A 27,625-nucleotide genomic window follows, 5' to 3' on the forward strand; every position below is an offset into this window, starting at 1 on the left:
TTTAGTAGTGTACACACAGCCAGAGTGCTGCAAACATGCAAGCACTAGTTCAAACTTTTGCTTTTAACTCCTTTCAGTTATAGGCCCTGATCCTGCAAGCATTCATGCAATTTATGCATTTGAGGAGTCCACAAGGCCACTGCTCCCTTACGCCCCCAGCCCGTGGCAGGGCCACATGCTAGCTACACTTGTACCTGCCGAGACACAGATAAGTGTCCACTGAAATGCCCTCCCCAACCCAGCCACACACCCCAGTACGTGATGTGCACATTAACACCCACGCAGATGCGGACACGCTGCTGCGCACAGATATATACACGCACACTGACACACGTGCGGGCACTCACGGTCCTGCTAACACACATGCACTCGCGTACGAGGACCGCAACGCATACCGGGACACGCACAGACTCCCCCCGCCCCAGTCGAGACCAGCCCGCCTTCACGCTACAAGGCTGACGCTGCTCACGCCTCCCGCCACCTGACCAGGCCAGGGCGGTGCCTGTTGCGGAAGGGGCAGTTGCAGTCTGCCCGCTCTCGTGCTAGAGGGCTGTGGGGGGTCCCGGACGGCCTCCAGCTCAGGAGGGCGCTATGGTGCAGCTCTACAACCTGCACCCGTTCGGCTCGCAGCGGGTGGTACCCAGCAAGCAGGAGCCGGCCCTGTTCTGCTGTGGCCGGGACGCGCTGCTGGTGGCCTGCGCCACGGGCGGCTGCAAGGTCGAGGCGTTCAACGTGGGTGACAAGGAGCTCTGCGAGCCGCTCGGCAGCTTCAACACGCTGGGCCGGGTGCGGCGCATGGCCTACAGCGAGGCGGGTAAGCGCGGGGCGGCCGGTTGGCTCCTGCGTCCTCTTAGCGCCCTGGGGTAGGGACCCTGTGCCGGGGCACACGCGAGCTGGTCTCTGGGTTCTGGACCCAGCTTCCTCTTACAAAACTCAGCTAGGCGCCGGAAACGGAGGGGGCGGGGCAGCCTGAGCGCTGCGGGGAAGCAGGGCCCCTACTCAGCTCTGTGCCACTGAGCCATGGAGGGCGAGGTGTGTTTGGTTGGCCCAACTGATAAGCTTTCAGTTAGGCGGAGCTGCTGCTTGTTTCAGCTGTCTGTTCCGCTTGCCGCTCTTATTTTCACTTACTTCCCCGCTCCTTCAACAAGCCTTCACCCCTCCGTCCCCATGTTCAGTATCAGTATTTATAAATATTTGTGAATCTATATGTATAATGTTTCACGTATCAGAGGGGTAGCCGTGTTAGTCTGTATCTCCAGAAACAATGAGAAGTCCTATGGCACCTTGTAGACTAACAGATATTTTGAAGAATAAGCTTTCCTGGGCAAAGACCAGCTTGGTCAGATGCAATGTAGTGGACATAGTATATACTTTTTCAATATCAGGTGCATGATTGTATTTTATTCATCCTCATAGTTGCTTCTTGAGGGCCATTGTGTTTGCCTCCATGCTGTGGTTTCAGGCCATTGGCACGTTTTCCTCAGGCTCTGTTACATTTAATCCTAATTTAGCAGCACCTTGGCACAGGGAGAGCCAGGCCAGTGTGGATGGCGGGGGGCGGATTTTACTTTCTTTGTTCAAGAGACTTATGGGGCACAGAGCTGATTGCAGGTCCTGGGGTTGGAGGAGCCCTCAAGTGTCCTAAAAAAAGCTTTTGAAAGAACCAGGGAAGACGGAGCTGTACTAGTGGATGATTTTGACCCTGGTGCATGGAAGGAGACAGAAGTACTCAGGAGCGCTGGAGGAAATATGCTTAGTGTTCTGATACTTTCTTTTTAAGAGGTGAAGTGCACATACTTTACCTAGCTTTCTGGGCATTATATCACACATAGAGGAAGTGGCCCCCAGCCCCCAACTTTCCCCTGCATCTTTGAGGTATTGACTTCTGCTGGTTTCTCCATCATTTTTTTTTTTTTTTTGTCTTGGCAGATTCCTAATGAGTGTGCCATGGGACTGAATGGGAACTAACCATTATTTTTGTGTTGAGTCCTAATCGTTTGTCTTCATTCCCTTTATTTTTATTGTATTCAGGATGTGCTTCACTCTGGGTAAGAAATTCCCAGCTCGGGTTCTTAAACACCACATTTTCACAATATTGCCTCCTTATAACAACCCAAAACACCTTTTTTTATTTTTCAAATAAGTTTTTGACTTCTTGGAAAACTTCTTGCAGTTCTCCATTCATCCTAAAACAAACATCGGTGCCACCAGCAACCTGATCAGATTTCCTTCTAGATGAGTGTTTTCCCATGATTAAAATGAAAGATTAAACTGGAGAGTGGTAAAATGATGTGTCTGGAAAGGTACAGAGGTGTTGACTATTCTGTTCTTGGAGTAAATTTTATTGCTGTGTTGATTTTCTTTTCAAAAGATTTCTCTGAAGCTCTTCTTGCTAATCAAATACAAAGTTTATATTAGGATTAAGGATAATATTTGAGCATACATTCCATGTGTACTTACTGAACTCTAAATTTAATGGTAATCTTTTTTTTAATTTTTCAGAGCATATGTACTAGTACAAGCTCTCTAAAGTTAACTGAGATAGTCCAATTTTTATGTAAGTGCATATTGTCTTAGATAATATACTTTTAATGTGAGTTCACTACTGCTATTAATAGCACAGAAAGCTGGCAAATAACCCCTATTGTGTTGTGATACATGATTCCTTCTGCTGCATGGTTAATATGTTTAACTGGGTTTATACTTTTAATCCTTCTTATTCAAGAAAAAATATTTGGTAACAAGAATAACACTTCAGACAAACTTGCTTAATTCCACAAATTTTTTCATCAGAGTCTTGGGTTTAGCAGCAATAGGATTCAAACTGCATGAAGTTTGTATGATATATGGGTTAATGTTATCACAGTATTGTTGCTTTCTTTTCAGGAGACTATTTGGTGACAATTGAGGAGAAAAACAAGGCCACTTTCTTACGAGCTTATATGAACTGGAGGTGCATGTCAACAGGGAACACTCGAGTTTGTGTCCGGATGGTGGGTCACAAGGTAGAAGAATCGTACAGCGAATCTTCTAAAGTTCAGATGTCAATTATGGAAATGCCTCTTTCAGACCCACCTTTGTGCATTTCATGTTGTCCAGTAAATGGAGATCTTCTTGTTGGCTGCAAAAATAAACTGGTCCTGTTCTGCTTGAAATATCTTGTCATAAATCAGGATCTGACGGTATTAGACTTTGAACTCTCCTTGATTTTGCACATTGATAATGTCACCCCTACAGAAGTAGCATTTTGTGCTCGGTACATAGCTCTAACAACAGAGTTGGATGTTTTAATCCTGAAGCTGGAACCTGTTCAGAAGGATGCAGATAATACAGAACTATATGCAGATAAAGCTAGAGAACCAGAAAAGCTTGTAGATGAAGGTAAATATGGAATTAATTTTCCTTTTCATAAATCTGGAGATTAAGTTGTATCAATTTCAAAGTGTTCTCAAGTAAATTGGCTGCTCTAAAAACTTTTCCATAACAATGTAGAGGGACATCATCAGCTTGAATATCACATTTGTCAGAAAAGCTTGTATCTTTTGTATTTACATGGAACACCAAGATTACTGTTCTTCACTTTTGCAACACTTGCACATTAACTTAGCTCTTTTTTGTTGAGGCTCCTCAAATGCATAAATTGCATGAATGCTTGCACGAGCTGGGCCTATAACTGAAAGGAGTTAAAAGCAAAAGTTTAAACTAGTGCTTGCATGTTTGCAGCACTTTGTGAATAGTGAGCTTCAATACTTACCTGATTAGTCAGTTTCTATGTTGCTGAAAAGAACCTATACATGTAAACAGTTTGCTGTAACATAATTTAAGTGGAATTTTAAAATATAAATAATTCAACCTGCTTTGTATAAAAGGTGAGCTATCAGAAACTTCATTCTTTTTTTAAATTCAGTTGGTAGTGTGCATGTAGGTGAGGAGGCCAGGCAAGATGACAGGTTTCCCATTTAAATTTTACATAGCGTGTAAGGGATGCATACCTATAGTTCTTATGTTGCTTATACTTAATTGGCAATTTCAGACTGCTTTCTGGGTGCTTGTGGCTCTACTTGCTAGCGCAAATATGATGTTAAGACAACATTTATTCTAGCTGCTTGTCCCAGTTCAGGGTTACTCTGGTTAGAGCAGACACACTTCTGAATACCCATGCAATAGTTATATAAAAACGTGCCACTTTCTCCAAAAATCAGACTGTATTTTCTTTGTACTGGGAAGAATAGTTATTAGCTGTCATAATCCTTAACTCATAGGTTGTCTAACATTTAAAGATTGAGAAGAACCGACTGGTATTACCAAACCAAATCTTCTGTTGTTTGAGGCTGATACAAATTCTCTCTCTGCCTTTGTAGTATTTTATTGAACACTTTCTCTCATCTCACTCTTCTGTTGTTGAGAGTTGCATGGCACTGGTTTGGAAAATTTGATACAATATTTTATTTTAATTGTTTAAGGTGTAAAAGATGAAGTTCGTTCAGCCTCTTCTTCTTCTCAGCTTGAGTTGGATGACTTTGTCATCTGTCAGAAGCCAGTGGAACTGCTTGGGAAGGAAAGCAGACTATGCGGAATACTGGTAACACTGGAATCAACAGGCTTAGCTAAGGAAGACACTGAATATTTTCAAGTACGGTATCTCCTATTCAGGTAATAAATATTGCACTTGCCATATATGGCTTTTACATTCCTGCTCTGTGTTGATACTTTTCCTTTTGGGGGCATGTAAATAACTGTGGTTTACTTCCTGAAGGGCAGAATCTTTATAAAAAGCTCAAAGCCCAACTTGATTGGTTTGGGTTACAGAAATTGCTCTTAAACACTGGGGAAAGATAGCCTCAAAGCCACCCCTGTTCCTTTCCTCAGGGCTTTCAAATCCACTTGCTTATCCCATTGTCATTTCCTGCATGAAATGTGGCTGTGTGCATAAATCTTCTGGTAATGTTTTAAACTTCCTGGTTTTCCATTCTGTCTCTCTGGGGCAGTGTACAGAGCTTGCCTTCTGGTATGGAGGAGAGTAGTGAGTCCTTGCATTGGCTCAGCACTATGAGTCACTGATCCTAGAAATGCATTGACATCCTATGCTGGTGCTGCTTCAGGTTTTGGCCCTTACTGGTTGAGACTGCATAGTCCAATCAACAGGACAATGATTTCTGCTGTTGACTTGATATGCGTCTTCAGTCAAGACGCTTAGAGCCTTACTTTCAAAGGTGGTGACTACGTTCAGCTTTCATCAACTCAATTGGATTTGTATCTGCTCAGTCCCTCTCACTGTTCAGCCAGAAGAAAAGAGACGACGAACCACCAAATAGGTTCCCCATCCTTGGCCTCGGGTTTGTCAGGCTTGCTGTATGCACTGCCTCTCAAGCTTATTTCAAAAACTTATTTCCAGTGTGTGCGCACAACTGTACACAACTCATACAGCATTTTTTGTTTGGTTGTTTTTTTAAAAGGGGCAAATGTGTTCACATACCATACCTTACATGACCCGTCTTAGATACCTTGCTGTCATAACTTGTGCTATGGGTAGTAGTGTCTCAAGGCTTGTTAGTAGTCACAGTATGGTGAGTTGGCCCTGAGTAGTTGAGCCCTGTGCAGATACAAAAATGTGGACTTGCATCCATCAGTATCAGTGTGCAGCATGCTAGTTGTTTGTGTGTATCCACATCACCCACCTGCAGCAGCAAGCCTTACAAGGGCTAGTGGAGTGCAGGGTCTTGAGGGGGAGGAACAGCAGGGAAATGCAGGATGCAGCACAAATGTGGAGACCGGGAACAGGGTCTTGAGGGGCAGGAGCAGCGGGGAAGTAGCTGGGCGGGGGAAGGGCATTGCATCATGTGCTGCTCCCAGAGGCTCACAAGCAAAGGCATATGGCAGTGAACAGTAGTATATGTTTCATCACAGTGGGATGGAGCAGCAGGGCTACACCTGCTTCCGACCCTTTGGCTGGTGGCAGGCCATGCTGCCTAGGAGCTGGTGAGTTGGGACTGGGAGAGTGGCCAGTGCTTCTTGACCAGGCAATGGTGGGGGATACTCGTGCTGTCCAAGGATCCTGAACTGCTGGACAGGAGGTGGTATGGTGAGCGGGTGTTGGGCAGCCACAACTCGGATTTGCCACCCAGCCTGCCCACTGTCCTTGAGCATTCTGCATCCCCGGGGCTGCCTGGGCCAGACGCTGCAGGAGAGTAGGGCCCTGTGAGTTACATTTGCATCTGATCCACTATCCACAAAAATGACCTCAGCTGTCCACATCCTCAGATTTGTAAGGCTCTACTGAGTGCCTCCCAGGGTTGCACAAACTCAAACCCCAAAACAAAAGACCGTAGAAAGCAACTTCTGTACCTTTCCCAGGCTTGAATCTTTATTCCATCCTGGCTCATCCCTAGCTCTTAATACTTGTGCAGAATTCTGACTCCATGCAGGGGGTTACCTCCCTGGCACCTTGCTCCTACTCTGGATCCTGAATTCTACTCCCTTCTACCCTGAGGCTACCTGCCTGTGCATTGGCCTTCTCTCAGGCCCACTTTAAGAGTCTTTCACCTCTGCTGCCCTCTCCAATCCCAGCTGGAATGAATGCTCCCCCTTGTAGCTCCTCTGCTCTCTAGTTCTGAGGCTATGTCTACACTGCAGGGTTTTTCCAGAAATCACTTATTTCAATGTTCTAACCTCAAAATAAGTTATTTCTGAAAGAGAGTTCACACTGCAAGAACATATCAAAATTGAGTATTCACATAGAGAACCTAATTTTGAAATAAGAGCAGTGATGGGATTCCTCCCTGGAGGCCAGTAAAGTTGTAATTACCTATGCTTAGTACACACTGAGTCAGTTTTGAAATTGAAAGGGAATGGGGGTCATCAAAAGTTGTTCATTTTGGTGCAGTTACCATTTTGAGTTAAATGCCCTGATATTCCAAAATAACAAGCTTTGCAGTGTGTCTGCAAGGGTTTTATTTCTGGAAAAAGGGGGGTTTTCTGCCAAAAAACAAAACAAACCAGTATAAACAAGCTCTTAACTGTATTAAAAATGTTAAACTTTCAAGAACGTAGCATTTTTTAAAATCTAATGAAGTCTAAAAACAGTTATTTCTATAGTCATTATTTACTTGTCTTAGTTTAATCTCTTTTGTTGGTTTTTCATGGATTATCTCATGTTTTTTTTTCTCTAGACGTTTTACTCCAGATTTGTCATCTTTTGTCTTCTCCGTTGATGAGGCCAAGTTGCACTCTGTTCAGCTCCTGCCTATGTATAAGACAGGTAAATGTCTGCTTATACAAAGAAGGTCTAGGGCCGGGGTCAGCAATTCCTGGCACGGGTGCTAAGAGCGGCACACAAGGGCCGTGTCTACGCTAGCCAAAAACTTCGAAATGGCCGTGCAAATGGCCATTTCGAAGTCTACTAATGAAGCGCTGAAATACATATTGAGTGCCTCATTAGCATGCGGGCTGCCGCAGCACTTCAAAGTAGGCGGGGTCCTTTCCAAAAGGAGCCCCGTCTGGACGAGCCATGCTGCAGCAAGCTGCGGCAATTTCGAAGTGCCGCAGCAGCCTGCATGCTAATGAGGCGCTGAATATGTATTTCAGCGCTTCATTAGTAGACCTTGAAGTGGCCATTTGCATGGCAATTTTGAAGATTTTGGCTAGTGTAGACATAGCCTAGCTGACTTTCATAGGCACGCAAAGTTGGAGCTCAGCTCCACCCATCCTCCCCCATGCAGCCAGGAGCTTGCCCAAAGCTGTGCTGCCTGTGGATTAACATAAGACCAGCTAATGCTACGAACCACCATCTAAGCGGTAAAGCTCTGCATCTTTATTAATGAAGCTGTTGTAAGTAGGACTGTTAGTGACTTCTAAAATACCACCAGCACTCGGACCATACATAGAGGCCAGAAGGTCGGATTTCGGCACTCCAGCTAGGAAAGGCTGAAGACCCCTGGTCTAGGAGAAAATGTGCTTTGTATTCTCCTTCTTTTACCCTGTTTCTGTTTTAACAGTTACACCCTTTAATGAAGAAATGACTGTGACTTGTGCTGAGCTTCCAGTAATTGAAGTAGAGCCCCAAACTCTCTGTTTACTGTTGTCTTCACACAGATTAGGCAGAACTTAATTTGTAAAGTATTAATAAAATATTGATTTAAACTTAATCCTCCTGTGTGGCAAACTGACATTATGGCACAAGAGTGTTGCTCATAAATTATTGTTAATAGTGTCACACGAAGTTAGGATACCTACAACCAACAGTAGAAACCTCATTTATGTGATTTGGAGTAGATTAAACATTCCAAATCTCTAAATCAAACGTTAGCAATACATTTCCTTTTTTGTTACATACAGGAAATTCTACGACAGCTAATGGAAAAACTGCAGCTAACAAAGAATTGCTGAGCATCTTCTGTTTTTTTTCCTTGCCTCATGTTGGATATCTCTACATGGTTGGAAACTTAGTAGAGCTGCTTTCTACCTATCTGTACTCGGAGAGATCTGAGCAGGCCGTTCTTACCCCACAATTCCTACATGTTATTACAAGGTACTGTGCTCATAACTTTGATCCTTGTGTTGGCTGATCTAACCTGCTTTTCATCAGCTCCCTAATTAAATCATCTTTACACCCTTCATTGCAACTTCCTAGGTTTGGTAATATAACACTGCTTCTGCTTTCACCCTGTGGCTCAATCCACACAAAGGAAACTTTTGCGTAGGTGTGTACTGTTGTAGCTATTATTAATTGATAAATAAATAAGTAAATCTTAATTTTAATCCATATTGTCATTTCTCTGCCTCAGTAACAGCTTGCAGTGTTTCACAGTGCGATGCAGTGCAGCAGCAGCTCGTGAGGAGGACCCATACATTGATACAACCATGAAGGTGTGCTTCCATTAGTCTCATGACAGTTGCAAAACTTAACAAAGCAAATGTGTGTATCAAAAAGGCATTTATCTTCCTCGCACTGCTGTATGCCTTTTGGTTAAACCTTAATGAATTGTTTCAGCCTATAGAACTTAGTGACACCAGAATGCATTCATGTCACCTTAATATTTCCCAATAGCACATTCCTCTGTTCTACTGGGTGTAGAAGTCGTAGCTGCAACAGGATCTACTATTGCTCCTTAAAATCCTAAATCATTAACCGAATATTAGTGGAGGCTTTACAGAGGTGTTTGTTTTGTAAAACTTAACTAAGACCTGAATTCAGGGATCAAAGTTCAGCTTGTGGCAGCAGATAATCTTTGACACCTAAAGCAATATAACAAATACACGTGGAAGCTCTCTCTGCTCTTCTTGAAGGCTGGGTCTACGCATGCCCCTTTCTTCCAAAAGGGGCATGTTAATGAGCGGGTTTGAAAGATGCTAGTGAGGCGCTGCAATGAATATGCAGCGCCTCATTAGCATAATGGCAGCCGCGGTGATTCGAAAGTGCGACTTTTCGAATCACGTGCCGCCTGTGGAGGCGGGATCTTCCAAAAGGACCCCCCAAGTTTTCGAAAGCCCTTCTTTTGAAAAAAGAAAACCAGTATAGACACTGCTCTTTCAAAAGTACATCCCATCTTCGAAAGCCCTTTTTTCATGGGACGAAGGATTCTTTTGAAGATGGGATTTATTTTCGCAAGAGTAGTGTCTACACTGGTTTTCTTCTTTCGAAAGAAGGGCTTTATAAATAAGAATATGCAATGAGGTGCCAGATATGTAAATCTGCACCTCATTTGCATTTTCAATTTCCTTCATTTGCATGCCTCTTTAGAAAGAGGAATGCAAGTGTAGGCGTAGCCTTTCAGTGGTAAACTGATTAATTGTGCAGGATTGAATTAATATCTGCATACTTACTAGTAGGGCAGCCAGGTTAAAGCTTTTATAAACATTTGTGGGAACTTTCCTACATTAATTAAAAATATATTGGTTGGCATGCAGATTGTTGAAAGGAGGGAAGTTGTAGCACTCTGAAGAGGCACCATATCAGGAAATAAAAAGTTTTGTTTTTCAGTATGAGAGTGACTTTCATAAAAATTATGTATCTGAATCTTAATTGAGAGGGCTTGTGACTAAGCTAACCTAGTACATTTTTGGAAATTTCTCCAAGAAGCACATAATATACTTGATGATAAATGTGACCAGGCATATTTGCTTGACTAAGTGGATGGATTTGTAGAATTCACTTTATGCCACTTTAGTCCTTTGGGAGAGAGCCATCTTAGTCTCCTGAAATGTCATCCAAAATGTTCTGCAGGGAGACTAACTTTGCCATAGGACCAATTTACAGGATAACGTGGTGCTTAAATGGTAGAGATAGAAACCAATTTAAACATCAGGAATTAAGTACTACGATATGCACAATAACAAAGTGTCAGGCAACCTTAACTGTATGAATCCTAACATGAGATGCCTGTAGTATATAAAATAACAGAGAAGACTTTTATTACTCATTAAAGACCCTGTTGTCCTGGGAAATTATTTTGGGTTTTTATAATCGCTGATTTTAATCACAACTGAAATTTGCAAGCAGGAAACTGAATTTAAATAACCAGTTTTAATCTTGTTTTGCATTTGTTCTTTTTAGTTACTTTTGTTCATCCATATTCATTGGTATAGCCATTAAAGCATGATGATTTGCTGCTAATAAAGCCTCAACGCTTAATTTGGAACTTCTTGCTAACCAGGCAGATGCACTGTATCTTTACACATTTTAAACAATCATATAGCTTATGTGCAATTATTAAGTCTTACTGTTTGGAGTTTTTATTGTGTTAGAAAATGCTAAATGATCCACTTATTTGCTACGTGATGGCTTTTCCCTCTTTCCTCCTCTGGGATTTATGAAACTGCAGTTGAATAGAATTAGAATTGGATTGGAGTTTCACAAAAACAGCATTTAACAGTGTATTAGTTACATAAAGCTACCTTAAATATACTAGGGATGCAAGAAGGGTGTGCTTATGTTTATCAAAAATGTTTTTGTATATTTTAAAAAGTTAGTAAGAAATAGGAGGTCTTAACTATAATTAGTAGATTGACTGACTGACTGTTTCTGATCACCATGGGTCAGATTTTCGGAACTATTTTGAGCAAACAGTATTTTTCTACAGTGTTTGTTATATACCAAAGTGCCATTGAAATCAGTAAGTTAAGCGTGTGCCCTAATAAAATATATATAGTGTTTATGATGCCACCTGACAACTTTGTTTTTAGTATAACTTAGGTGCCTTTTGAAAATACCACTAGGTGCCCTTTTGGGTGCCGCACCTAAATGCTTCTGATAGTCTGGCCTCGTGTCTCTCAAATTCTAAGATTTTGCAGATCTGTCTGTCTCCATCATGGATTTTATTCAAACTGAGAAGGAAAACAAGATTTCCTGCTTTGAAACTAGGCCAATAAAGCAAATGCTCTGATAGCAAAACTGTCTGAAACCAAAAATCATCAAAATCAAAAGCTTTGTCCACAACAAAAAATGAAAACATTTGACATTTGGAAAAATGTAAATACACTATTTGCTCCACTGTAAAGACCTAAAATAACTATATATTTACTTTCTGCAATATGTGGCATTTTGACACATTCTTGAAGCTTAAATTGACTTTGAGTTAGGTGTCATCCCCTGATTCTATACGATTAAAAAGGCATCACCCTTTAACTCGTTAAAAAAACTGGGGAGGTCTCATTGATGCTAACTTTTTTTTAATTAGAATTATAGTTTTTACAGTAAGTTCATTTCTTGTCATAAATTTTAAAAGGGTTTATTATTGTAAAATAAGCCTAAATAAAGTCATATTTTAACATTTTTAATCTCCCCTGTTATCTACAGTCCCTTTTAACTTGAACAGATTCAAGCTGTTTAGGCTGAAATTTTCTGTATGGATTGCCACAGGCTGAATGTTTGTTTTTTTGGGAAGCCACTCTCAAGAATAAGGTTAGGGAAATACATGCGTTGTCAATGTTTTCTCTAAAAATGGGTTTTTTACAAATGTCACCCATAAGAGACCTTAATTCCTGTGTTTCCTGACTTTTAAGATCTTGTATTTGCAATAATGTTCTTGTAAATAAACTCTTTAGAACTGTTCAAAGTTATAAAGTGTAACTTTACCTATGAATTCAGAGTTTTTTTGTTTCTATCCTGTTAATTATGGGCCCTCTGGTTCTTTAACCCTAAAATAATCAATTTCTTTATAGGCTTGTCCACCTGTGTCCCTAGATGTCTGTGCATTAAGAATGCAGCTCTTCATAGGGCTGAAAGCTATTTGTCACTTCAACAATCATGTTATTCTTCTGACTAAGGCAGTTAGTGAAGATATTACTGAAAGAAGAAAGCCTCCAAGAAGAGTCCTGTAAGTGCTGTATTTCAGAGGTTAATTTTGTGAAAGAGGCAGTTTTGCCTTGTGATTGAAGGAGGATATATGAAGGGGTTGTAAGAATGAGCATAGTAATCAAGTTTATGAATTTTTGAGTCTTAACACACCAAATGAAATGGATCTTATTCCAAGGGATTTTCTTGTAAAAGGCTGTGTCTGCATGAGAGGCTTTTCCCTGCAAAACTGGGCTTTGGTTGACAAAAAAATGTGGAGCATCTACACGCAAAATGTGCTTTGTCAACAAATCCTGGAAGATCTGTCAGCAGCGTTATACCTCAAGTAGAACACCTTTCTTGACACCATTCTGTCAACATAACAGCCATATAGATGCCTTAGGGACCTTTTGTCAATGGATGGGGCTGCCCCGTGAACTGAAAGCCCTGTTTGCAGAGCTTCCAGTCAGCTGTTCTGTCGAGAGAGGGCTGGCCAGTCTGGCTTTCTGTCGACAGAGCAGATTGCTCATTCGATCTGCTTTGTGTAATGCAATCTGTCAACAGAAATTTTACCAGGAAATCCCTTCCGACAGTGAGCTCTGACAGAGGATCCTCATGTAGACATAGCCAAAGTGTGAAAAGAGTAGAGGAAAGCTTATAAATGTAAAATAACGTATAAATTACTCAAGATACTGATAGTGTTACTCTAAAGAGGCATTGCATTATATTATTAAATACACTTTTGTATCCCTACTGTCTTTCACCTTAAATACACATTATACATAAATGTATGTTCCTGAGTGACAGTGCTAAAATACCGATGTAGATGTGTCACAGCACAAAACAAGGTATAGTTCTCATACATTCTCTTGTTGGTTTTGGGGGGCATATATTGCTAATGGTTGGGCTGAATTCTAAGGAGGGCAGTGTGCTTTTGTCCCAGAGAACTAATACATCACTGTAGTGAGGTATAAGAAATATAGTTGTGATCATTGAGGCAAAATATGCTGTGTTGCATGTAAGAATGGCCATACTGGGGCAGATAGTGGTCTAGGTGCTGCAGAAGGAGTGAACGGAACAGGTGATCCATACCATGATGTCTGTTCCTAGCTTCTGGAAAACATTGGCTAGAAATATCCTGTCTGCCTAACTTGGCTAATAGTCATTGATGGGTCTATCCAGCATGCACTTACCTAGTTTTTTGAACCCTGTTACAGTCAAGTGACGGGTTGCACAGTTCTAAGTGGAAGTAGAGTATGAGTTCTCTGCTACAGCTATCTGCACAACACATTCATCAATCAAATTAATTCAAATATGTAACTTTATTTCATATATTCAATTGAGAAGCGAAGTATCTAAATTATTTCACATCCTATCACATAAGAAAATGACAGAAGTACAACTATCCAAAAATAGTGAACTAAGTTGTGATCTCGTAGAGTACTAGGCTTTCCAAAATATTGAAGACCTTGCCAGTATCTGAGATAAGAAAAAGGTTTTTTTTGACCCACCTCCTTATAGTGACCCTGGTAGTAGTTACTGAACTGATAAAAGTGTGCTGAATGCCATGTGAGATGCAAGTGAAAACAGAGGAGCAGATCTTGGCTGCTATAAATCTTTAGTGCCATTGAAGTCAGTGGCATAGATTGTTTAGCTAAAGATTATGCTCAGCATTCCCTACCCATAAGAACTTAAAGCCTACAGGCTTGTCAGTGCATGGAGTTGTTTAGAAATGGCTATTCCACTCCCTGCTTTAATCCAAATTAACTCTCATATGTGGACAAGTCCTGAAAGCAATCTCTGCACATATGTTTGAATTGTTCCAGTCTCCATTTACTTCATGCAACTATCAGTTTAGTAAATCAGTGATTGTAAAGCTTTTATGTTCATCCACAATTTTTATTTGGCTAGCGATGGCTTCATTCTTTTCCTTCTTTCCTTTCAGTTCCAGAAAGGCTGACAGCGTCAAACTCAAGTCCCCACCCGAGTCAGAAGCTGGCTGGAATTTGTATATTGTGAACACTATCTCAACCATTCAGCTTTACAAAGAAATGGTATTCAGTTCCTGTCTGATTCTTGCTGATAAAAATATCATGCTGGAGATTAGATATTGGAGATGCTACTTTGCTCCGGATATCCTATCTGGTATTCATGCATGCGACGTCGCATGCAATCAGCCAAGATTTAAAATGGCTTCTGCCAGCTTTAAAACTGTCCATAAACATTCTGCATTATGGGCTGACTATCTAAGTGTTTCTTTAATGTGCTCTAGGTAGAGTACAGTAAGACATATGAAAATGTAAGAACGGAGAGTTGCATCCATCTTTTAAGTGAGGCTCACTTGTTAATCAGAGCAGCTCTCATGGACCCCAGTCTGATGGAATCAGAAGAGAAAGAAATGCTCCTGGCAGCATTCAGAGAAAGCTGCGCTCGTCTAGGAGATTGTTACAGCAGGTTTGTATTTTGAAAGATGTTAATTTAGGTTTCCAAGGATGCTCTCCTGGGCCAATTTTAAGAATTTTAGGATCATTTGTTCTCATCGCCATTTTACATTTGCACTGCATATACAGTCTCTTGTCAGAGTTAAAATTTTCTTCCGCTTGGTTTCTCATTCATTAGCCATGTAGTTTTGACTTTAGCATAGACTAGAAATATGTAAATACTGAAATATCTCCAGCCTCAAGAACTTTACAGATCAGTGGAAGTCTTTTTTATGGTTAAATTTTGAGGACTTTGCAGCAATAATTTCTTTTTTTTCCTCCCATGGCTTTCAGGTTTGACACAAAGGATTCCCATCTTGCACTGCCTTACTACAAGATGTCTGGTTTGTCCATAACTGAAGTTTTGAAGAGAATGGACTCACTGGTAGAGGGTGGCACACAGAAATATGAAAAAGGATTTATCTTTTACTTAAATCATTCTCTTTATGAGGATTTAAATGAAGAGTTAAGCAAAGTAAGAAAAGGACTTTCTCTGTAACCTACTGCTTATTTCCTATTCTGAAGCTCCGTATCTGTCTGTTTCATGATTATTCTCCTTTGCACGTGAGAGGCACAAGGGGACCCGTTTTAGTTTTTGCCGAGCAAATATAAGCAAGGGGTAGTTCCTGAAAACACAGATTGCCAATGATATGTCCAGTTCAGGACTCTCATTGGAAGTATGCGTTTGTAGGTTTGGTTGTCATGACACATGAACATTCTCTGGAGGTAGATTTTTTTGACCAAGGCTGGGGATCTGAACATTCTAGGAAAGTTTAGTTCCAGCCTTTTCGCTGTCTCTATCCATGTAATGAACCAAGCCCAAGCTACATCTACAAATAGCACCTTTAAAGCCCTCCAGATGCATCTTCATTGAGTTGGCAGAATGTCTCTAGGGACGGGATGTCTGATAGAGTTCATTTGCCCCTACCATTTTGAGCTGTGGCTTAGCAACTACAGTATGCCCTCATGTTTGTAAGCAAGTATGTACCATTTCTGCACATTAGTAGCTGACTTCCATTTTTTCATTCCGGTGTGCATCCAGGAGGCCAAGATTATTTTAAATGCCTTTTTATTTTAATAGGAATCAGCAGCCAAAGTGCTTCAGATATTCAGTATTGCTGAACCAAACCAGCTGCCCCATGTGCTCTGCAGTCCCTGCATGAAGAATGTATGTCCCTTGATAGCAGTGGAGATTTTGCAGAAAGTGGAACTGATTGTGCCATCAGTGGTGTTGACACTAACCAAAGCTGCCATGGCTCTGAAAATGGGAAATCTAGAGGCATATAAAAATGAGCTGGATCACTATACAGAGGTACAGAATGTTTCCCGTGCAGCCACCTTCCCTTTTAGTGCTAGATTCTCTGTGAAACCAAACTCAGCAGGTCTGGCACAAAGTTGTGTCTCATGGCAGGGGAAATCTTGTTCCTCCTCCTCCTCCTCCTCCTCCCCCCCCCCCCCCCCCAGACATCTTTATTAGACATCTGGGAAAAGGAAGGTGGATGGGGGTATGAATTGGGTTTGTTTAGGTTGTTGTTCAGGGAAGCTAGACTTCCCATTTAGTATAGATGTGGACATAACATTCAAATATTAGTTCTTTAACATTTTAATTTTTAATAATATTTAATATTAATCATGAAGCATGTCAGTGTTTCTGAATTACAGCAAACAGATATTAGTTGCAGCCTGGTAGCCTCTGCAGTCTGCTGCCCTGTCCCCGACCCACAGAGAAGAGGTGCAGAGTCCTGCCTGACCCTGAGTATGGTGTTTTGTGTGCAAAGAGTTATGGACAGGATGTCCAGGTTGATGAAGCATTCCTTGTATCCAGTCCACTGTCCCCAGTCTTTGTCCTCTTTTTAACCACAGTCAAAGCATTTTGTCCTTACTGAGGGAGGAGGAGAACATGCTTTGGTGTCAGAGTTATCAGAAGGAAATGTATTGCAGCAGGACTTGATCTCAGTCTTCTGTAGAATGGATGTACACACACTTTGGCTGTGTCTACGCTCGCCCCCCATCTTCGAAGGGGGCATGGTAATCAGCTCAACCGGGGAATAGCAATGAGATGGTGCGATGCATATGCAGCACGTTGTTAAGCTAATTTTTACCACAGGCACTTTGAAGTTAGCAACCGGGAAGCCGTGTAGCCACGGGCACTTCGAAGTGCCCACGCAACCCCATTTTGAGAGTAAGGGCACTTTGAAGTTGCGTGGGTACTTCGAAGTGCCTGTGGCTACGCAGCTTGCCAGTGCTTCAAAGTTGCTAACTTCAAAGTGCCCATGCTGAAAATTAGCCTAATGAGGTGCTGCATATGCCTCGTAGCACCTCATAGTTATTCCCCACGTGGGCTGATTACCATGCCCCCTTCGAAGAAGGGGACTAGTGTAGACAACTTTTGAAGGGAGGTCACCATAAGCTGCCTAAATCCAACCCTGGTATTGATGTTTCTGTTCAAATTCCTATGTGCGAGGGGAAAGGCCACAAGCTAGAAGTTGGTGGTAGGACTGGTCAGGGTGCTTAAAAGTGAATATTGCAAGAGGGCAGGAGAGATTGGACTGTGCTGGGGCCTAGAGTGACCTCATCCTTCATGTATTTTAAACATTGCTTACAAATGGCTTTGGAAGAGATGTCACAAGTGTCTAATTTTTGTCAGAAAATACGGCCGTGGGTATATCTCAGCGCGGGGCTGATGCCAGAACCATCACTAAATACAGACTTGTCTTTGATTTCTCAGTGCAGAGTGTGGAGGTTTGGATATGTTAAATCTGCAGTTCTGAAAATTTGTGGAATGGGAAGGAGGTCACCAGGGCTGGCCTAGATGTGCTAGGGCTGAGCACCACTCCCCATGGCCTAAGCCAAAGCCCAAGGGCTTCAGTTGTGGGTTTTGGGCCCAAGGTTACAGGTTACCCTGCCTTTGCAGAGCTCTTGAACTTCAGCTTTGTCCCGTTCCCCTACCCCCGCACACAGCCCAAGCCCCAAGAGGATGGGCTGAGGCTTGGGCCCCCTCAGCTGAGGCAGTGGGTCTCAGGCAAGCTAGGGCTTCAGACCTCCTTTTGAGGTCATGAAATAATTTTTTATCAGAAGAGGGCTGCAGTCCAGTGAAGTTTGAGAACTCCTGTGTTAGAGCATCAGCTATAGAATTGTTCAGAACCACCTGCTATCTTTTGCATGGCAAAACATGATCACCTCTTTCTGACTGGATGCAAAAATACTGATGAAGTAAAATAAACAAGGGAAAATGTAGGGTTCTAGAAAGCGTAAAGAGCACCTCAGAGGCTGAGTTAATATGCTGCATAAACTGCAGTTGCTGATGAATAAACTGTACTTTTCCTGAATCTGTCAGGGTTGGAAAGATAAGAACAGAGAGGAAGCCGTGCTAGTCTATACACTATCAAAACAAAAAGCAGTCAAGTAGCACTTTAAAGACTAGCAAAATAGTTTATTAGGTGAGCTTTCGTGGGACAGATCCACTTCTTCAGACCGTAGCCAGACCAGAGCAGACTGAATATTTAAGGCACAGAGAACCAAAAACAGTAAGCAAGGAGGACAAATCAGAAAAAGATAATCAAGGTGAGCAAATCGGAGAGTGGAGGGGTGCAGGGGAGAGGTCAAGAATTAGATTAAGCCAAATATGCAGACAAGCCCCAAGTATGTATTGGTTTGGGTTTATAGTCAAGTCTAATTTTCTGTGCATATAAAGTGAGTGAAGGTCATGGAACTGGAGCAAGAACAAAGAGAATGAAATGTTTCACCATTAAGGGTAGAGTATAGAGATCCTGTGCAATGTCTTTGTTCATATAAAGCATGTGATTGGTCTGCAACACCAGGAAGCCTTGGATGCCAAACACTGTGGCCTGCATGTGGCTGAGATCCATGATTCTACAGAGCCAGTGGCCTTATTGCCCATGCAAGTGGTGCAAAGGTTTCAGCAACCACTATTCCTGTGCACAACTTGAAGCTGCAGCTGTGGGCAACTTCACAATAGTCCCACAGGTTAGCCCAGTGAAAAGATACATTTCATCTTGATAAGCCAGACTTGCCTGCATAAGCTCTCAGTTTGGGAAGGGTTAATTTGTTTGCCTGACTTTTTTGAATGTCTGTGTCTAGATGAGACTGGCCTATGGTTTTGTTGGGGAACCAGGACTTCTGAGGCAGCAGAGAGAAGGGTGCATTGTTCCAACCGAACTTGCCATTCACCTGGGGGAGACACAGCCCGGGTTGCTGGTGGCTTCGATGTTGGCTCTACATGAGAACAGTAAAATGGAATTGGCAGAAGCAGACTCCTATTTTGAGGTTTGTCTGTTTTTGGGGTGGTTGTTTTTTTGGTTTGATTTGGCTTCTACAAAGCCCAGGCCTGGTGTAAACAGCTACAGGTGACCAAAACAATCAGTGATCCTCAACAATTACAGCAGGGAAAACGTGAAAGCCCAGTGGCTTCTAGCACAAAGTTTAGTAGAAATTTTTTTACTGGAATAAGAAACTGGTTCTTTTTGTGAACCACCCAACCATTAAATTCAGCCAAAGAAATGCATTATGTTTATCTTTGTTCTGCATTTGTCAGCTGAAGCAAGTACATGTTGATCTTGGAGACTGGGATTTTCAAAGGCATCTAAGGGAGGTAGGCAGAGTTTAATAAGAGTTGGGTAAATAACTTCCCGAGGTTCTTTCTGAAAATTGCAGCCAGGATTAATGTAGCATACCCATCTCTTTCAGAAGGACATCAAGTGAGATGTGACACTACATAATCTATGTACTTATTCTAAAATATTGTCTGAATTAAGTAATTAGTCCTCACAGACCTAAGCAAGAGGTGAGCCATTCCCACATTACAGGAAGAAAAACTTGAACAAGTGCTTTTTTTTCCTGGCCTCAAAAGAAAGCTCAGAGCAGAAGTTAGAACTAAGGGGTTCCTTGCTCCACAGTACTTGATTATTCTTCATTATAAGGAGTTTCAATCTTTTTAGAGCCAAATTACCTTCTTATGCCCCTGGCCCCAGGCCTTTTGTGGTCTCACTTCTGTCATTCTGAATTTTCATTAAATATTCACTCCTGAAATGAAAGATATTAGCCAGCATATTTACGGTTAATGTGTTTGGTTTCAGCTTTAGGGGTCAATGTAAATGCTGTAATCAAGTTCCCAGTCTCTCCAACCAGCATTTAAAAGCTCCGCAAAAGGCTCAGTGGTGATGTGGTCCTCTAGATGGAGTCTTTCAAACTCCTTATGATTAGTGCCTACTGGCAGGTGAACTGAGGAGCATTTCCTTTAAGTTAGCCCCAGTTCTCTCTGATTTAGAATGACTCTTCAAAGGGGACTTGATTAGGTGTGGACATAGGTTAGAAGTCTTCAACATTTTGGTTCTTTAAACAGCTTACATTACAACCACCATTGATACCAGAATAAAACCCCATAAAGGAATGGTTTTTTTCATAAACCAAATCTATACACTAAGGAATCAAGAGTTCAGGTATGTTGTGTGCACTTCTGTGATGCCATTAACACAGTTTCTGGGACCATATGTATTAGAAATACATCAGCACTACACAAAAACAGGAACACACTCAATGAGTAGAGCAAAACTTAGTCTATTGAAACTTTTGTTCCTTCAGGCTTCTGTTGCTACTGTTATATTACTTAAGCAGTCTAGGCAAGTGAACGGGCTGTATGAGTGGCCCTTTTGCATCTCGGTTGGTCACAAGATTGTTGTAATCAAGACCATTTTCCAGGCCAAGGCAGTTTTGCCAGCTGAACCTGCATACTTGGAATTTTAAGTTTTGTTCCAGATGAACTATAATAATGCTTTGATTGGATGAAGAGGGAGCACACAGATCTCAACATACTGTGCACAGTCAGCACACACTGTAATACTGGAAGGAAAAAAAACATGCAGATGAATACCAGCAAAATCTGGGAACTCTGTGCATGGGCAGCCATAAACAAAATGTCTCATGGGCTACACACAGAATCCTGATGGGCTGCAGGTTGCCAACCACTGTCTCAGCACCTTGGAGCCCGCCCCCGCCGTGTGCTAGCTCCTATACCAAGAGGGTCCCTTGCCCCAAAGAGCTTGCAGTTTAAGACATGACACTGCTGGATATAGACAGGCAAGAGCGTATGAAAAAATGATGAAACAATGTTGTAGTAGTAGTCATAATTTTCCTTAATATTTGAATCTTCTATGGTGTTCAGATGCTTTGTGAGAAGAATGAAGATACCACCCCTCAGCTGTTAGTAGACTTCTGGGAAGCCCTCCTTGTAGCAAGCCCTGAGAGAGAAATACTCGAAGAGCTGCTGTTCAGACTTATTTCACAGTACATTTGGAGACTGTCGAGGAAACGGCTTCCTGATACCAAGTCACTAAAAACCACAGAGGATCTGGTAATTACACATGTATATTGTCATGAGAGACAAACTCTGTGCGTGCATGTATGTAAGGGAATAGTCATAAAACTCTATTTGAATGCTTCAGTAAAAGTAGTGAGAATGCAAGCACCTAAGCTTAGTGTTGAATTATTAAATAGTAATTCTTGCAAAGAATTCCTGGCTTTGGATTAGCAAGTTTAGAATACTGCTGTGTGGGGGCAGGGTTCCCATTGGCATATCTACATGCATTTTCCACAAGACAGTTCCAGTTTCTGACATCAAGGGGCTCTGACTTGCTATTGCAGTTTGCAGGATGAACTTGATCCAGAACACATGGCAATTACTTCAGAATAGTTAGAGCTTCGGAGTTCTGAAAAAGTTCCATGGGTGTTGGGCATCTCTTAAACTGTAGCTAAATAAGAGAATTTGGGTTTCCCTCCCCATTCAGGTGAAAATTAAATATAGCTTTAGCTGCATTATCTGAAAAACAAAGGGGAAGGTGCCAATGGAACTGCTTAATAATTTTATTAGGATAATAATGGAATAAGAGCCATGGTATGTATGAACAGCTAAAGCCTTTCATTGTTTGATGGGTTGTTGGAGGTGCTTCTAACTAACAAATGTGAAATAAATCATTGGGCTGCATTTGGCTTCAAAGCATACTTCAGTCAATTAGCCTAGTTTCAGGATTTTCCCAAGATATTTACAATATAAACTTTTCTAAAATGGCATCCTTTATTCAGAGATTTCCTTCATTGGAAAGGGTTTCATATGTGACCATATTGATTTGAAACTTTTCTAGATAAACTCCTGCGATCATTATGGGTTAATTTTCCCTTGGGTGACCGTCATAATGTCTTTGGGACCTGCATGTGATAAGTACCCTGAAGATCTTTCAAAACTACAGGTATGATGTCCTTGTATCTTCACCATCTACAACTTTGATCTATACTCCTCTGACCACCTACATCTATTCTTTTCTTTAAATATCAGAGTTGTACCATCAAAGCTCTGTGTGCGCAAGAGTTTGCAGAACTGGGGCCTTGTAAATGTCTCTATCTTCTACTTTTTGTATATTTGTCTTAATTCACGTAAAACTGGATTCCAGTGCTTCAGTCATGCAATTTAATAAATTGTGTTCTTACCTAATGGGTGTTGGATTACATGTGTGAATAGACATTAATATTTGGCTTGACTGGAGCAACTGGATTTTCTTCCAGCTCTGTAGAGAGTGCTGTCAAAATGCAAGTGGGTGTAGAGGATGGAGGCTGTCGAATATTTTCTTTATATGAGGGGCCCTGGGCATGTGTTGATGTCTGAGAATTCCTGTCCTTTGTGGGAAAGGAGACTTGTACTTTTATCTTGAGAGGTCCTGAGTGGAGCTGGTCAAATAGTCCAAAAATATTTTTCCAATGGAGAGTATCCTGTAATCAAAATCCAAACATTCTGAGGTGGTTTGGGTTTTTTTTTTTTTTTTTTTTTTTTTTTTTTTGTGATGGTCTGATGGGAAGCAGTCACGCCTCTGCTGGAAATGTGTGAGACTTCCTGCCATTTTGTCATCCAGACCTCTCTCACCTTCTTTGGTGGGCTGATTGGGAGCCAAAAGCTTCGTAACAACTAACTCCTAGCTCTGAAGCAGTCTGGGCTCCTGACATTTCAGGCTCCTACAAAGACAGGTAGGCCACTCCAGGGCTTGCTGAGAGAGTTTTGAAATCTTTGGGTTTCATTTCAGATTAGAACAAATCAATTTTGTAATATCAAATCTTTTGCAAAATGGAATTAAGGTATTGGATGTTGTGAGAAAGATAAACATAGCATGAATTTTTCTTGCTAGCAAGGGGGTTACCACCAACGCACAATTTATAAAAAGGGTGTGATAATTCGGGGCTATATCTGTAAAACTTATGAATTCTGACTGGTATTGTGACATTGTTTTATGAAAATCAGCTGTGTCATGTGTGCTGTTTTGTATGTTGGTTCCACCATTGCTAGTAGGACCTGTATCATGTATGCATCAGGCAGATACACTAAGAAGATGCTTAGTACTTCATATCCCTTGTTAAATGTAACCATCTGGGGTGGTGTGGTATACTGTGCTTAGAAAACCAGTGTAGGAAAGATAAGAGTAGTGGAAAGTTACCCAGAGGAGAACACAAGAGGTCAAGTGACCAGGAGGGAATTAAGCACCCAGGAAGATGCATGAGCCAAGATAAGCTCTACCAAGCTGGACAAGGCACAGAGAGAGAGAGAGGGGGAGAGAAACCCCAACTAGCTTGCAGCAGCCTGCCTGAGAAGGGACACCCCACCTGCATTCCTGCTGGATTGTTCCCCAAGGATTCATAAGAGAAGGGAACTATAAAGTGGGAGACATTTGGATTTCAGATGTTGACTTTTGTGTGAGGTGTATAGAAAAGAACGTAAGACTGTTAGAATGTGCTATGTTTGTGTGTTGACTGCTTCGCTACTACTGCGAGCCCAAGAGAATTAAAACTGTAAACAAGAAGTGTCACACCTTTGGGTGGAATTCTGGGGGAGGGCATATTAAAGCCATGCGAGGCTAGGGCAGATTGATCCAGGAGCCCCATTCCCAAGAAAGAGTAACTGAGGATCAGCACCTACAAAATGTGCAAGAAAGGCCAAAAGAGGAACCAGCACTGCTACCTGCTGAGGCTGTAGGACAGTAGTGGGAAACCTGTGGCCTGTGGGCTGCATGTGGCCCATCAGGGTGCTGTGTGAGACCTTTTGTTTAATGTTTCCCATGCATGGGGTTGCCAGATGCCGCTGGCTTACATGCAGAGAGTTCTTTCCCTACTGGTATTACTGATGTGACGCGTGTTAAAGCAAGAGTATGTGGAGTGAGGTGCATGCTGATTGCACACAACATGGACTGAGCCATGCGCTCCCTCAGTATCCAGTCAAAGCTCTGCCGTGGTTCAGTCAGCACACCCCACAAATGCTAAGTGCGCAAGCACAGTTAGCAAAACTACTCTGTCCTGGGAGATTGTCTGTTTACAATAATCTTGTGGCCCAGAGTGATGGGGAATGGCCACTCATGCGGCCCAGTCACTAACCTAGGTTGTCCATCACTGCTGTAAGAGCTTGAAATATCATGAGGATCCAGAGCATCAAAGGCTTTTATCCCCTCTTAGACCAGTCCTGGAGGGTAGCAGCCGGGGGGTGGGGCAGTGAGGTCCATTACAGAGGACCACAGTAATTGAGTAATGTCTTATCTTTGGCATAGCAGTAATGTTTAGTCAAAGCTCTTTAGGGGTAAACTGTCAGTACCAAGCCTGTGTACTTTCTTGTAAAGCATTAGCAGCTCAGGTGACTGAGTACAGGAACTACACCAAGTTCAGTGAAGGCCTTGTTTACAATTATCATACTATCCAGCATAATTTCCTAAGTGATTCTGACTGTAAGGGTGAGTAGAGTTTTGTTCACGTTAGGTCTAAATGAAATAAGACAGTTTGTTTAACCCTCTTGTTAAGCAGCCTGGCGTGTTGCTGACAAATGTACATGTGATGTAAAGTTGTTGATAAAACAAAACTTGTGTCCATTAAGCTGAACTGTGAAAGAGGAATTGTGGAAATGATGGGAGAGTCAATGACAAAAGAATTATGTAAATAATGATCATATATCCTCTGTATTTTTGGTCTAGTTGTTGAACCAAGCAGGATCAGACTTGAATAGATATCTTTTTAAATTTAATGTTGTGTACTTGTGCGCATTTTGTCTGTTTTGAAATACAAATGGCAAGTTTTTCTCATTCTCAGTCCCTGTTATGTGGTCCCTCAGTCGATGTAGCTTCAGTTATGCCTTTCTTGGAACCACTGTCAGAAGACAGTTGTGCTGGTCTCAGTGTCCATGTTCTGTGCACTACGCGAGCAGGAGAATATGAAAAATCCATTGACAAGCTCCTAGACAAGTGCCCTGAAGCACTCATACCATATGCCCAGCATGAGCTGAAAGATGAAAATCGGGTGAGCTTTCAAAATGTGCATCTAGTAATTTATTATAGTCTTTGTCTGTCTCTTTTTTTGGTGTTTGTTAGCTGCTTGTGGGAGAAATAATACTACACTGCAAAGATAATCAAAGGGCATAGATTTCTATTTAAGTTGAAATCCCCATCCATGACTTGCTTTGAGCCTGAAACTGCTTGCACTGGGTTTTATTGGAAGCAGGTTTGGACTCTTTACCTAAGTATTGTAGCACTGAAAGTCATAAGTACCTGTGGCTTAAACACCTGCAATGCACAAGTTTAACGAGGCAAGGTAGGAGTTTCATCCTCTCCCCTAAAATTCACAGACTTCATTGAGTTCAAGTCAGATTCATGTTAGCATCCCAATTTTGCTTGTGTTTTTATGATGGTTGTTATCACACCAGATGCTCTGAGTTACTTACTTATAGTTGGAAACATTGGTTATATATCATGTTTCATTGTAGATGCTCTTGCTGAAAAACTCCTTTAGGGACGAAATTTTCCAGACTGGTTTCATCCTTCAGGTGTGATATCATTGTATATTAAATTTGTGGGAAATGTTCTTAGATAGCTGAGCAGAGAAGGGAATAATACACTGATCTGCAGTAAGTAGAGAAAGCTGAGTATTTTTGGCTTACATATAGCTCAGGAGTACCTGAACTCTTCTCACGTGTGAAATTTGCCACATTAAAAGGAAAACAAGTCCTTATTAATGCCTCAAAATACAGTGACTAAATAGGTTCCCAGCTCCCTAATGACACCTGAGCCATAACCCCATTGCTGTTGGCTCTCACACTGATGATTCCATTTATGTTTTCTGCCCTATAGTAACATTGGGAGAAACTTGATCTCCCTAGTCCTGGTCAGGGCTCCAGCAGTACTGCTGTGATTCCCACACACGCATCCCCCATTCCATCCCAAGTGACTGCTAGTATAAGAACATCAGAACGGCCATATTAGTAAGACAAATGGTCCCTCTACCCCTGTATCCTATCTTCTAACAGTGACTGGTGCCAGACACTTCAGAGGCAGCAGAACAAGGCAATTAGCAGGTGACTTATCCCACTTTGTCCAGTCCCAGCTTCTGGCACAGAGGTTTAGGGACACCCAAAGCATCCCTGCCCATCTTAGCTAACACCCATTAATGCACCTATCCTCCATGCACTCGTCTAACTTTTGTTTTAACCCAGTTATATTTTTGGCCTTCATAACATCCCATGCAATGAATACCACAGGCTGGCTATGTTTTGTGTGAGGAGGTGCTCCCTTATGTTTGTTTTTTAAACCTGCTGCCTATTAATTTCATGGGGTAACCCCTCGTTCTTGTGTTTTAAGCGAAAAGATAAATAACATTTGCTTATTTACTTTCTCTGCACCATTCATGATTTTTAGACCTTTTCCCCAGCCATTTTTATTGCCCTTTTAATATTTTTTTTTTCTAATTCAAATACAGATTGCACCGCTTAAATCCAGTACTCTGTCATCTGGCAGCTAGTTACAGGACCAGTGTGTCCCAGAGCTGAGGCCAGACCAGCATCCCTGAGACTGGGATCCAATGATGGCTGGCAGACCAATGTGCTGTGAACCACAGCCCCTGCATATCCTATGCAGCCCGGCCAGGGCTGGGGACTGGAGCCCCATGGCAGCCCCAGGGAGTCAGGGTGGTGGCGATAGTCTTGGGGGAGCAGGAGGCTGCGGTCTGGTCTCTGTACAGATGAGTGGGGACCCTGTTATTTTTACCTCCCTTCATTGTAAAAAATTTTCAATTAATAGTGGACAGAACTGATGAACATAAAAGCAAAGGTGGAGACAGTCCTGCAAGCAGAGATGCTGGAGTCCCAGTCAATACAGTTGGGACTTGGGTGCACTCCTGTTTGGTCCTTGATCAAGAGCTGGAATGGAGGAAACCAATTTCTAGGCTAATTGTAGTTTTTGCAAGTGAAGACTAATGGGAGAAAATAAAGAGACCCCAGAGTTTGAAGAGAGCGAGTTTTTCCTTTGCTTCTTGTAAACACAAAATTAGAAACCATGTTGCCTTATTAAAATTAATATGCTATATTTCAACTTCTGAGTGATTGGCAGTAAAGGGGTTATGTCAAGAAACATAAAAGCACAATGTTCTCATGGTAACACGTCCACCTACACTGCAGAGAGCTACAACAAGAGACTTAACATATTTGTTCATGCAATGTTATTGTTATAGCTCTAACTTAAAAACCTTCATTAATTATGTGGGTTTGTATTTTGTCTGAACCGCTTGCACAGCCACTCAAGAACAAGCACAGCCTTATCTGCACTAGGGGGTGCTATCCTCACTCTAATTTGCTGGGTTAGAAAAAAGGATCATGGTGATGTCTGAAAACATTGCATTTCAACGCACTGTACGGACAAATTAATTACTAGGCCCATCTCAACTCACATCACCTTTTTTTTTTTTTAACCGTCTTTGATGTTGGCTCAAAATACTCATTAAAAAATGTGTGTTGGTGTCCTAGTCATAGCCACTGCTAACTTATTTTTTGTTTATGTTTATTCTTGGA

The 27,625-nt window shown here is 41.8% G+C and overlaps 1 protein-coding gene across 5 annotated transcripts in view; it reads left to right on the forward strand.

Annotated features, from left to right (window-relative positions):
- Window positions 1–468: 468 nt before the first annotated feature.
- Window positions 469–27,625, forward strand: part of HPS3 (HPS3 biogenesis of lysosomal organelles complex 2 subunit 1) — a 28,643-nt gene continuing 1,486 nt past the window's right edge. Inside the window, exons 1-16 of one of the 5 annotated variants that reach the window (XM_075004713.1) lie at window positions 469–814; window positions 2,887–3,381; window positions 4,464–4,653; window positions 7,170–7,258; window positions 8,335–8,527; window positions 8,784–8,865; window positions 12,160–12,314; window positions 14,217–14,325; window positions 14,544–14,725; window positions 15,046–15,226; window positions 15,833–16,063; window positions 18,853–19,038; window positions 20,933–21,121; window positions 21,909–22,013; window positions 24,880–25,086; window positions 25,550–27,620. In XM_075004713.1, the coding sequence (XP_074860814.1) occupies window positions 592–814; window positions 2,887–3,381; window positions 4,464–4,653; window positions 7,170–7,258; window positions 8,335–8,527; window positions 8,784–8,865; window positions 12,160–12,314; window positions 14,217–14,325; window positions 14,544–14,725; window positions 15,046–15,226; window positions 15,833–16,063; window positions 18,853–19,038; window positions 20,933–21,121; window positions 21,909–22,013; window positions 24,880–25,086; window positions 25,550–25,615 (2,883 nt within the window). In that variant the 5' untranslated portion in view covers window positions 469–591 and the 3' untranslated portion in view covers window positions 25,616–27,620. Of the gene's footprint in view, window positions 815–1,960; window positions 2,049–2,524; window positions 2,558–2,886; window positions 3,382–4,463; window positions 4,654–7,169; window positions 7,259–8,334; window positions 8,528–8,783; window positions 8,866–12,159; window positions 12,315–14,216; window positions 14,326–14,543; window positions 14,726–15,045; window positions 15,227–15,832; window positions 16,064–18,852; window positions 19,039–20,932; window positions 21,122–21,908; window positions 22,014–24,879; window positions 25,087–25,549; window positions 27,621–27,625 lie in introns of those variants that run through there. The other 4 variants (XR_012646896.1, XM_075004711.1, XM_075004714.1 and 1 more) reach the window with 4 other exon arrangements.

Source organism: Carettochelys insculpta, chromosome 10, assembly GCF_033958435.1.
Source record: "Carettochelys insculpta isolate YL-2023 chromosome 10, ASM3395843v1, whole genome shotgun sequence".
NCBI lineage: Eukaryota > Metazoa > Chordata > Testudines > Carettochelyidae > Carettochelys > Carettochelys insculpta.